An 11372-nucleotide genomic window follows, 5' to 3' on the forward strand; every position below is an offset into this window, starting at 1 on the left:
CTATCCATCCATCCATTTATTCAAGTATCACGTGACCCGGTGAATTCGAAACGAAACTATGAGGCTGCTCAGGGAGGTTGCTCTAGCGTTGCATCACTAACAACAAGGCTGAGCTGGCGATGTCGAACGGGCAGTCGTGTTCTTTCATCGCAAAATGCTAGCACGGGCGTCCAGAATAGGTCCAGCAGTTTAATAACCCTCTCACGCGTGTCATATCAGCCCGAAGTTCGCAATGGCTACTGCTGGCGCGAGCTCCCCAGGAGCGGCTACGTCAAACATTCCATCCTCGACGGTTCCAGATGATGAAGATGTTCCGAAGGACGAATTCATCCCAAGAGAATACCAGGCGAGCCTTTCATCTATTCCTACGTTGTTGACTTAGAGCGCGCTATGTCAGCCGGGGTTTCCTTCGTTCATTGAACAAATATATCAAATTTTTGTTGCCGCGTTCATGTTGTTGAAAAAGTGCTTATTGTCGTTGCATTTTTTGTGTTTTGGATGTGTTTGGATGCTCCGAGAAACGCTTCAAAGCCTCCGTTATCGCACTGCAATGAAGCTCTAGTCTTAAGTTAATGACTGTCGCTGGCATTCAATTAGGGAGGCAGTGGAAGTAGCAAAGGAATAGATCTACCTAGGACAGGTAGTGACCGCAGATCCGAACCATGCGACTGAAGTAATTAGAAGAATAAGGATGGGGTAGAACGCGTTTGGCAGGCATTATCAGATCATGAATGGTAGTGTACCACCATCCCTCAAGAGGAAGGTGTACAACAGCTGCATTTTACCAGTACTTACCTGCGGGGCAGAAACCTGGAGGTTTACGAGAAGGGTTTAACTTAAAATGAGGACGAAGCACCGTGACATAGCAAGGAAAGGTGTAACCTTAAAGGACAAGGGAGTAGAGCGGGTCAGGGAACAAACATGTGTTAAGGGCATCTTAGTCGAAATCAAGAAGAGTAAATGGGCAGTGCGTGTATCGAGCAGGCAAGATAACCGCTGGTCGTTAAGAAAAGCGCACTGGATTCCAAGAGAAGGCAAGCACGTGAGGGTGAGGCAGAAGGTTAGATGGGCAGATGAGATTAAGAAGTTCGTAGGGAAAGCGGGGCTTCAGCAACTGCAGGACCGGGTTGATTGGAAAAACATTGGAGAAGCCTTTGCCATGCAGTGGGCATAATCGGACTGGTGATGACTGGCAGTTTGTCGCTGGTAGTCTTCTGTCAGTTTGATGTGTTACGTGAACATTAAGTGTACAATTTGCTGAGACGCTTCCAATGCCAGAGTTGCCTGGCGTTTAACACTCCAAATATCTGCGCTGATTCTAACCTCACCCAATCATCGATTGTTTTTGTTAGGGGCCAAGCCTTTGAATGAACGTTTGCTCCACGTAATGCGATGATACACTTATGCCCGTGGGTAACACTCGACGGACCTCGATTTTAACTTCATTTGTAGGTTGAGCTCTTTGAAGCCGCCGTGAAGGAGAACACCATTGTGTGCCTGGGAACTGGAACTGGCAAAACGTTCATCGCTGTCATGCTCATCAAGGAGTACGAAGCTTCCATTCGCATCCCGTTTGAAGAAGGAGGGAAGCGTACCTTCTTTCTCGTGCCAACAGGTCAGTCTTGCGTCGACTATGGACGTAGGTATTTCGTAACAGCACATAATGTTGAAGGGACAAATGTTGCCTCAAACAGGACAGAAGGTGTAGGTGGTGGCTGAAGAAGCTAGTTGTCAAACAAGGAATGTCACTCGAGCCAGCTTTTCAACAAGAAGACTTTATTTTGTCAGGGAAGCACACTGCTAAGGAATGCAGTCGCTGCCCTGACAAAGACAGGTCCTCATGTCGGGCAATCGATCAAGGGCTCGTTTTCTTTTGTTATATGCAATCTAATGAAACCAACAGACAGTGAAGCCAAGGAAAGTATAGGGTACATGATTTGTAGTCTTTTAACTGTAGCGCAGTAATTATGATATAAATATAAAGGAACTAGAGCGGACGCACAGAAATATCCAATTAAAGCGGGTGGGAGGATGACCACCGCTGTAGCTCAATTCGTAGAGCATCAGACGCATTATCCGAAGATAGATTCGGTCCCTACTGGCGGCAAGTTGTCTTTTCATCCACTTTAATTTCTTCACATGTAGATCATAATTACTACACCACTAAAAGACTACAGATCATGTTCGCTATGCTTTCCTCGGCTTCATTATCTGCTGGTTTCATTAGAGTTTATAAAGTCCCCATGTCGACACATTGGCTGCAGTGATGATTCTTTGAAGCTCTAGCTATGTTTCTTGTTCATTGACCTCTCATCGTAACGTTGGGCCAAGTGACTCATGGAGTTGGTGAGCATGGAGTAATAAAGGCAGCTTAAAAAAGCTCTACAATGACTAAATCCAGATGACCAGTTTAGTGAAACGACAAACACAGCTAGGCCAGTAAGGTGTACTCTGACAACTGTGCGGGGAAGAATATTTGAGATTTGGCTTGTTTGCGAAGAAGTGTGCGCTCTACAGTAGACTCTGAGTAAATGGAAATCTCTTAAACGGAAGTGCTGCTTAAAAGGACACTAAAGGCAAATAACAATTTATGTCAGAGTAAAAGCTCACTGTATGACAACGTCTAAAACGGCAATATTATCAACAGCAGTGCCCTACTTACCGACAAATTAAGCTAAATGTATCACACAATGAGCGCCAAGAGTGGGACATTTTGGAAGTGACCCCAATGACGTGTGAGAGTCTGAATACAATTAATCGCTAGTAATCAAACTAGCTGCAATAAAAGGAAAACCTTCCATGCATCAAGAGACGTAATAAAATGCTGCTTGTTCGTTTGTGTTTGATTCATGGAAAAAAGAACCTCTTTGGCATTGCCATGGGGAACGGCGTGCGTGGTTCAAAAGTTCCGTTTTCGCCAAACTGCGCTTCGCCCGGCGCCCTGCTTCGCTCACGCGGTCGCGTCTCAGTGGTAGTTTCAGTATCGCGAACTGCCGCGTGTGTTTGCATGCTCGTGAAAGTCGCTCTGACAGAAATTTTGACAAAATACTGCATGCATGTGATGTTGCCGGATGCCCGAATGGTGCACGCCGCCAGTGCACGCCGCCGCGCAGTAAAGGCGGGCAATGTTGGGCACGGGAACAGTGACGCGTGAAATACCGCTTTCAGGCGGGTGATTTCAAGTGCGCTAAAGCGATGCGGACCACTAAAATGTGATTTTATATCAAAATAAACACTTCCTTAGCATAAAAGCAGCACTACAAGGTTACGTACAACGTACGTACGTAAACCTTTACATTTGCGCAAACCACCAAATGGTGATGATAACTGCATTTAAACTACATTTAATTTAGATAATATTGAATTACACCGTGCCAAAATTATAAGAGAAGGTTTTAGCGTGTGCAGGTATAAGCGAAGGGTGTAGCAATACCAGGTTACCGGGCGACGGTGTCGACATCTTGTGACGCTTCGTGCAACCACAATCATGGACACGTTAGTTTTCGCTTAGTGTTCTTGAGGGGAAAAAATGATTAAAGAGGCAACTCATTCGTAATAATGCCGCTGCAAGGCATTTACTTCGGGAGTAGAATGCTCGATGTTTCTGCAATAACAATTTTGTGCTTGCCTGGTACACCTTGGCCCCGCTAGATGGCACCACCTATCGAGCCTGTCAGTGTCTTTAGGCCTCTCGCGTTTGCGGGTTCGGTATTCTAGGTCGCTCTAGCCTCTTTAATCCGGCTGAAATAAGGTGATCGTAAGTGGCGCTCGCACTTCGGCTTGTTTTGACTCGGCGCCTAGAGTCTCCGCGAAGCGAATATCGCGAGTAGTCACGAACGAAGGTGGATTTGCGAGATAGGGCCGTGAACGTAAAGCCTATCCGGCGAATAGTCTACGTTCCGCAAAAGTTTACGTTCCCTGAAGGTTCGCGCATGCGCAGATTCCATCCAGTATCCGGTAACACGGTAACGTAAAGAAGTATACGTTCAAGCTAAAACTCCCTGATGTGAAGCCAGCACTTGTCCCCCCACACTACCTTGGAAATACAAAGAACACTGATATTTCTATCAGTGCCCCCTCTGTATCACTTTTAGATTGCGAGATCTTTCTGGATGACACTTTATTTGGGGTGATCTTTCCCTCTTATAACTCCCTCTCCTCTCGAGTTTTTTGTGGTATACATTTCTTCTGTGAATAAATCCTAGTTTCAGTCTGCACTTCCTTGTGTGCTGCTGTTCCATGTCCCATTTGTTTACACTTCCAAGTTTTTTTACAATGAATCTATACCAACTAGCCTGCCTATATACCCTTCTGCATTCTATCAATTGGAAATAGAGCCTTGTGAGGGGACGGTTGCTTACGTACCAAGTGCTGTTGCCCCGCTAATGTGAATCCTAGCCGAGTTGATTATAAAGCATGAGACGGCTGTTTCCAAAGGAAGCGATTACTCCAGCTGAATATTGATGGTGGTCCAATTAAATTTCTGAAAACATTCAGGCATAACACATAAATGAGTAACACAGGCAGATGTGGAGCTGTGTCTGCCCAGCAAAATTCGCCATCGTAAACTCGCTCCATGTAAGAAAAATGTTGCTTTTTTAATCACTGTACACTAATGTGTTATCATACCCACACGTCAGATGACAATGGTGTGACCTCACTTTCAATGCATAATTTCCATTGCAGAATTTAGTTCTCAACCTCCTTGGTTAACTCTTTGCTACACGGCATCCTTATTTGGAGGCGAGACTTACCTTGGCGTTTCCTTGCACTATTGGCAAGCAAGAGACGACAAACACTGAACTCATGGTAAATTAAGCATTCTTTTTGCCTAAAGTTTCTTTATATTACTTTTGGTTGCAATATTTTGCCACACACAATCGCTTTGGTGAAGGCAGTGCCGTGTTTGAGACGTTGGATGTGGGGCTTTTCGGCAGGAATCTCGAGATATTTTTTTACCTTTTTAGGAATGCCCGCTACTCGCAGATAAATATTGCACATAATTCGAGTGGGCAGTTGAATTCGCATAATGAAAAAATATAGCGTGACTGACTGTACAATAATTGGGTAATTATTTACGATGTAATTACAGGTGAGTGCTGTAAAAAAATGCCACAATTTATTCTAACACTTCCACTTGCTTTTAACTTTGGTCTCCAGATCCTTGGCATCAAATTACGTAAATGTCGTGCCTTTATAGGCAGTTGATAATTATGCGTGTGCAAGGGGTTAAGGGGGGACACTGCTCCTAATTCTTTTTTTTTTATTTCTTCATCAATTTTAATGAAAATTGCTGAGTTTATGCATATTTATGTGCTGATTTCAAATATACAGTTGTTTTTCTAGTATAATGTGTAGTTTTTAAAATACAAAATATTTCGTATGCCTTTTGGGAAGCAAGATTTTTCTTAAACTGAGAGAGTTACAACGTAAATCAGCGTATCACGATAATCTGCAAGCAGAGCTGTGTGCAGTACAGCAAGGATGGATCTTCTAAACCCATTTGAAAAATACTTATGGTATGTTGTAACATTCGTGAGTGAGTCAATGTCGAGGTGGGATTTTGCTAATGACTGTTTTGTGGGATAACTTTTCTTCAAATGGATTTAGAACACCCATTTTCGTTGTACGCTATGCTTCCATATTTTTGTAATATGCTGATTTACTTTGTAACTTTGTCAGTTTATGAAAAATCTTGCCCGAAAAAAGGCACATGAAATGTTTGATATTTAAAAAAGATACATTTTACTAGAAAAATAATTGCATATTTAAAAACAGTGTACAGATATGCATAAGCCTAGCAAGTTTCAACAAAATTGATCAAAAATTTTAAAAATCTCTTTAAAAGAGCAGCCTCTCCCCTTAAGCCACTACAGTGGGTATGTGACGTTTATGACAGCTGGCGCGGGCCGGAAGGTGGTCACTGCCCTGTTGCTTGCTTTCCAGTGCCTCTTGTGGTACAGCAACAGAAGGCCATCAAGTGCCAGACAGACCTGCGTGTGGGCGGCTATGTCGGCGACATGAATGTCGACAATTGGAACAAGGAACGCTGGGAAAAGGAGTTTGTCGAGTCCCAGGTAGGTGGGAAAGTGTCGCGGGCATAGGCGTGCACATAGGGGGGGGGGGGGGCTCTATTCCGCCCCATGCCTTTACTCGGTCAGAGTTTCACGTCATTTATCAATGCGCAGAGTTATGGCTACATGTTCTTTTTTTTAGAATAATGGTGACCAAGGACCCCATATGTTGTATTCAAGGAACTGCTCCCACCTTTACCTCGGAAAGCCGTGGAACAATGGCAGGCCTTTGTGAGAAACACATCATCGCTTGATTTTCATCTTTGCATCCATTGCGGAGCTCGTTTTCTTTCAGACTCAACCACAATGTCGAGTATTTTTTCTTACACTGTGGATTCGAGCGGTTTGGGCGGTGGGGGGGGGAGGCTGTGGTTAAACTCCTCTCCTCCTCCTCTCCCTCCCCCAAATGGAGAACACTGCACACACCTAGGACCTCGGGGGCTCGTAACTTCACCCTCCGTTGTTTGTTTGGTTACAGCAGGACACCCGAACGAAAATGAACCCGACAAGCATTCATCTGCTCCACCTGCAAAAGTTTTTTTGAAGAGTGTAGCATAATGATGCAACTTTGCAACATGGAAACAATGGACAAGTGAAATGACCCGGACGTCAAATGACAAATACTTTCATTTCATCCTTTTTTTCACCTATGAGGTTATTTACGTCACAGAAAGCCAATTGGTCCACTCTTTATTTAATACGGATAACATAACGAATTGCACTTTTCATTGTGTTGCTAGCAGTGAAGCAAATTGTTAGAGTTAATTATACACATCGGGAAAGACAAAAAGGGTGACCAAGGGGTCTGGTTCTGGTTAGGCACAGTCAACATTGTCAACATACGACAAAACCAAGGGAAGCACAGGGTAAACTACATGTTTTTTAAATTGAAATGAGGAAAACAAGTGATATCTCTTCTTAGTTTTCTTGTTAACTGGCTTCATGTGCTCGGTACAGAGGAGGGAAGTTTCCAAAACGGTGCAAGGTTCCTTAAACAAGTCATGAAGCGCTCGCTACATCGCTGCAATGACTGCATCATGATGTTGGGATGCATCCTCCTTGATACTTAAAACAAAACGAGGTTTTGAAAACTAGATTCATGGGAATTATTCTGGGTGCATTAGTGCCTGCAAGTAAAGTCACGGCAGAAAAAGAGTAGCACAGGTGACTAACCGCTGGAAAACAAAACTGACTAGTGTTAGAAATGGTGGCTTCAGTATAAGTTGCTTTCTTTTGGCTGCCTGCAATGCCTGTCACTTGTTATTAGTGCCCTAAGCAACAAGAGCGTCACATATCAAGAATCCACTGCTGAAGTGATTGATCGCTTGTGCCAATCTTTTCATTCCTTCATTCATTCTTTATTCCTTAAAGGCCCCAAACAGGGGCATTACATAAGGGGTGGGATTACAAAAAATAAAACATTTCTAGGGATGGGCGAATATTTGGGCATTTCGAATATTCGAAGGAATATTACAGTATTCGAATCCACTTCAATATGAATTTAGATTATTCGAAATTACGAAGTATTCGAAATGAACGAATATATGTATATATTGATCGCACATAACCCCCTGTAAAGGTGGTTTCACTGCAGCATGTGGTTGCTGTGCCATGAAACAACCCATCCAGGGGAAATCTGCACTGCCGCGAAGCCACACTTCAAGGTTAAATGTACATAGTATTTTTTTAAGTTTAAAAGCGTGTTATATGGGCTTATATGCGCTAAGTATAGTAATTTTTAAATTGTAACGTATTTCACCACTTATAACTTGCACCCTACTGCTATTCAAATCTTGATAATATTCAAGGCTGCTTCATTTCAAACCAAAAAAGTGATATTCACTCATACCTAGTTCCAATCCTTAAAAATATTGTGCAAGGGTCATGACAAAAATGCTCAGTTTTATTAATAATATGTGGTAAATACATTCGAACTATTCGATTCGAAATTATTCGACCAAATCACGATTCGCCTCGGATTCGCTTCGAACCTGAAATTCACTATTCGCCCATCCCTAAACATTTCCCTTTACAGCTATACTTTTTCTTAATTTTAGGGGCCTATATTTCCACATAATAAGAAAAAAAAACACCTGGCAAGTGTCATGTCACTATTTCATGTGAAGCAATGTTCTAGCACCCCTCGGAGATAACGTATTTTCTTGCGTATGATTTGCCCCTGAATATAACCTCCAGCCCCAGCTACAACCGGCAAGAAAAATTTAATAGAAATCCCTGCGTATTGCCCGCACATTTCACCCGTACACATCAGTTGTACACCTGAATATAAATTACGGCACTAGCTGGGATCGCAGGTTGGAAAACATCATTTTTACTTAGCTTCAGTCAGCAGTGTCACTTCCTTGTCCTCACCTAATTGTCAGTTTCGGTTGTTGTCACTGCCACCCCCCTTGCATTGCCAGGAAGCCACCGTGTGCACTGAAATTCACTTATAACGAGCACCCCACTTTAGCTTCAAATATTCTGTGCAGTGGTCACAGATTGAAATGTGACAATTTAAGGCTAACTAATGCTCACACACTTTCGTTTCCACCATCCTCAGTTCAGAAATGAAGCTGCGTAAGCGCCACTACGCTTGAAGCGTCACGTAACGTCATGTAGTACCTATACTTGCTATCGCTTTCACTTTGCTGCGTTGAAATAAATGGTAAAACCTTCTTTTTCTTTTTTTTTTTCTTGGACTTTTTGTGCTATGTTAGTACAATGTCAGTACCTGTGTGTAATTTGTGCTATGTAAATACTTCAAATGTGAGTACCTTGTGCTATGCGAGTCTGACTGCCGTGTAATTTGTTCCCTTTCGTTGTTTTGCATACTCTACCAATGTCATTGCTTCACAGAATGTTACCTTATGTATTTTTTTTTCTCTTCCTAATGTGCAACGCTATTCAATACTTCGAGCTTGTGCTGTGTTGCTGCGTTGTGTATTTCTGCCCCACTCCTGCCTAAGGCCTTCCTAGAAGGCCGGCAGTATGTAAATAAATAAATAAATAAATAAATAAATAAATAAATGTCACATCGGCATAATTTCTAATTCAATGCTTACATCAGAATTAACATTACCTTTAGTGGCCATATTCGTAGCGACACGATGCTGTTATCGCGTGCACTTGTGCATAATGTTGTCGTACTACAAGTTTGATGTCGCGTTTCAATGCGCGAGTACTGTACACGTCTGTGCGGTGTTACACGCGAGAAAATGCGGTGTCCAGCAATAATGACAGGCTCGCGCCGTCCCAGGTGCTGGTGATGACGCCTGACGTGTTCAAGGTGATCATCCACCACGGCTTCCTGAAGCTGTCGCGGGTGAACCTCCTCATCCTGGACGAGTGCCACCGCGCGGTGAAGCAGCACACGTACCGGGAGGTGATGCGCTGCATGGACGTGCTGGAGCCGCACGAGCGACCACGCGTGCTGGGCCTCACCGCCTCGGTCATCAACAGCAAGGCCACCGAGCACCAGGTGGAGCGCAAGGTGCACGACCTCGAGATGGCCCTGCACTCGCGAGTGCTCACAGTTTCCAACCAGCAGAGCATGGCCCGGTGCGTATCTTGCAAAATAACCGTCGGCTTGAGATAGGCAGTTGCGGTTTTGCCGCGGGCCTGTGCAATAGAGCCCGTTTATATGTACGCTGAAGAGAAAAAAATGCAGCTCCACTATTGTGAAACCTGAGGAAGAGTGTAGCAGGGGCACCCATTGATTCCCATTGCGCTGTTGTTAGTCTCTGTCTATGAATGATCTCTCGCAGGCATTCGTAATGCCGATGCCGGAGGAGCACCGGCGGGAGCAGTAATCGTGCACCTGGCGAGGCGGTGGCGCCCCCCTCTTGCGCGGCACAGGTGTCAGCCGCGTGTTTCCGAAACGTTTTTATCGATCTTAAGTTAATTATAGTGATTACTTCTTGGTTATTTCTCTTAAATATATTATTTTAGACCTTGTTCACTTATTTTAACTCGGTTTTGAGCTTCGCTAGCCTTGTTTTAAGCCTGCATTGACCACTTAAGTTAGAGCGTGATCACGCCACATGAGACCCATGGATATACGACAAGCTGGGCCCTTAAAGTGCTACGCACTTAAAAACAATTTTTCACGTATTAGTAAATTACTAGGCTTGTGTGAATATTAGAGCACTGCGAATATTCGAACAAATATTACAGTATTCGAATTCGATTCGAATGTAATGTAATGTGAATGTAAATTCGAAATAAACGAATAGGTAATATTAGTCCTCATGTAGCCCCCCTGTAAAGGTGGTTTCACTGCAGTGAAGGGATGCCGGAATACACCTTTCAGAAATAATCCACACTGCTGCAAAGCCCCCCTTCAAGGTTAAATGAACATATTAGCCTCACATCGATTCATCGTTTTTTAAGTTTAAAAGCTTGTTATGCCAGCTTTTATATGCTCTAAGTATAGTACATTTTAAAATGTAACAGGTTATCACTTGCATACTACCGAGAGTCAAATCCTGCTACTATTCAAAGTTGCTTCCACTTCCTTTGAGCCAAAAAGAATGACATTTGTGCACGCCTTGTTTCAGTTAAAAAAAAATATTGTGCAGGTTAGTTGGGTCATGACAAAGATGCTCATTTTTCTTTATAATATGTGATATATACTATTCGAATTTGATTTGAAATTATTCGACCAAATCACTATTCACTTCGAACCTAAAATTTACTATTTGCACAAGCCTATAAATTACAATTTCACAATAACGAAAACACCACTCCTATTGCGAGAAGACACTTGGTAAGCGAGAAAACGTATGAAAAGAAAATGCGGGTCACCTTGAAATTCCCGCACCAAATGCCGTGATGTCATAGATTTTGGCGGCATCTTCTTGGACCTACATCATTTATAATCGGTAAAAATGAAGCACACTGTCCTCTGAGTGGGCCAGAGACTTCACATACCAAGTTTCAGTAAGTTTTATTGAGCCAATGTTGCCAAAACATGAAAAATACACCTTGAAATACGTGAGGTAAGTGTGGAGCTTTTGTTGGAAATTTAAAAATGAAGCTTTGACCTTGATTTTTCTCCTCTATTAATAAGCATACAATGGTGAAATTAACGACATTAGAGTTCTCAGAGGTCAGTTTATCAACGGAACCCGATTCATTGTTTCACTTTAGTGTCCCTTTAAAGGGGTACTGACACCGATTTTCGAAGCTGGCATTACTACGTCATGCAAATCTCCTGCATACAGAGACAGCTCTGACCAAGTATGAAGCTAAGGAAATGAAGATATCTCATCTTCACAGTGAAGTAAATTTTTGCAC

The 11372-nt window shown here is 43.1% G+C and overlaps 2 protein-coding genes across 2 annotated transcripts in view; one reads left to right on the forward strand and one right to left on the reverse strand.

The window, feature by feature from the left end:
• Nucleotides 1-232: 232 nt before the first annotated feature.
• Nucleotides 233-9672, forward strand: LOC119375120 (endoribonuclease Dicer-like). Its single transcript, XM_037645315.2, has 4 exons — nucleotides 233-346; nucleotides 1453-1615; nucleotides 5947-6077; nucleotides 9334-9672. Exons 1-4 carry the CDS (start codon nucleotides 233-235, stop codon nucleotides 9670-9672), a joined length of 747 nt encoding a protein of 248 aa, XP_037501243.1.
• A 77-nt stretch (nucleotides 9673-9749) lies between these two features.
• LOC119375121 (endoribonuclease Dicer-like) overlaps nucleotides 9750-11372 on the reverse strand; it is a 7372-nt gene continuing 5749 nt past the window's right edge. Inside the window, exon 3 of the mRNA XM_037645316.2 lies at nucleotides 9750-9761. Within this exon, the coding sequence (XP_037501244.1) occupies nucleotides 9750-9761 (12 nt within the window). The remainder of the gene's footprint in view (nucleotides 9762-11372) is intronic.

This window comes from Rhipicephalus sanguineus, chromosome 11, assembly GCF_013339695.2.
Source record: "Rhipicephalus sanguineus isolate Rsan-2018 chromosome 11, BIME_Rsan_1.4, whole genome shotgun sequence".
Lineage (NCBI taxonomy): Eukaryota > Metazoa > Arthropoda > Arachnida > Ixodida > Ixodidae > Rhipicephalus > Rhipicephalus sanguineus.

What these genes read in the sequence shown, in the direction of transcription:
- LOC119375120 (XM_037645315.2), top strand. Translation starts at nt 233, where the DNA reads ATGGCTACTGCTGGCGCGAGCTCCCCAGGAGCGGCTACGTCAAACATT. An exon ending in CTTCTTTCTCGTGCCAACAG is followed by an intron (nt 1,616 to 5,946) that starts GTCAGTCTTGCG and finishes CTTGCTTTCCAG; the next exon opens with TGCCTCTTGTGGTACAGCAA. An exon ending in AGGAGTTTGTCGAGTCCCAG is followed by an intron (nt 6,078 to 9,333) that starts GTAGGTGGGAAA and finishes GCGCCGTCCCAG; the next exon opens with GTGCTGGTGATGACGCCTGA.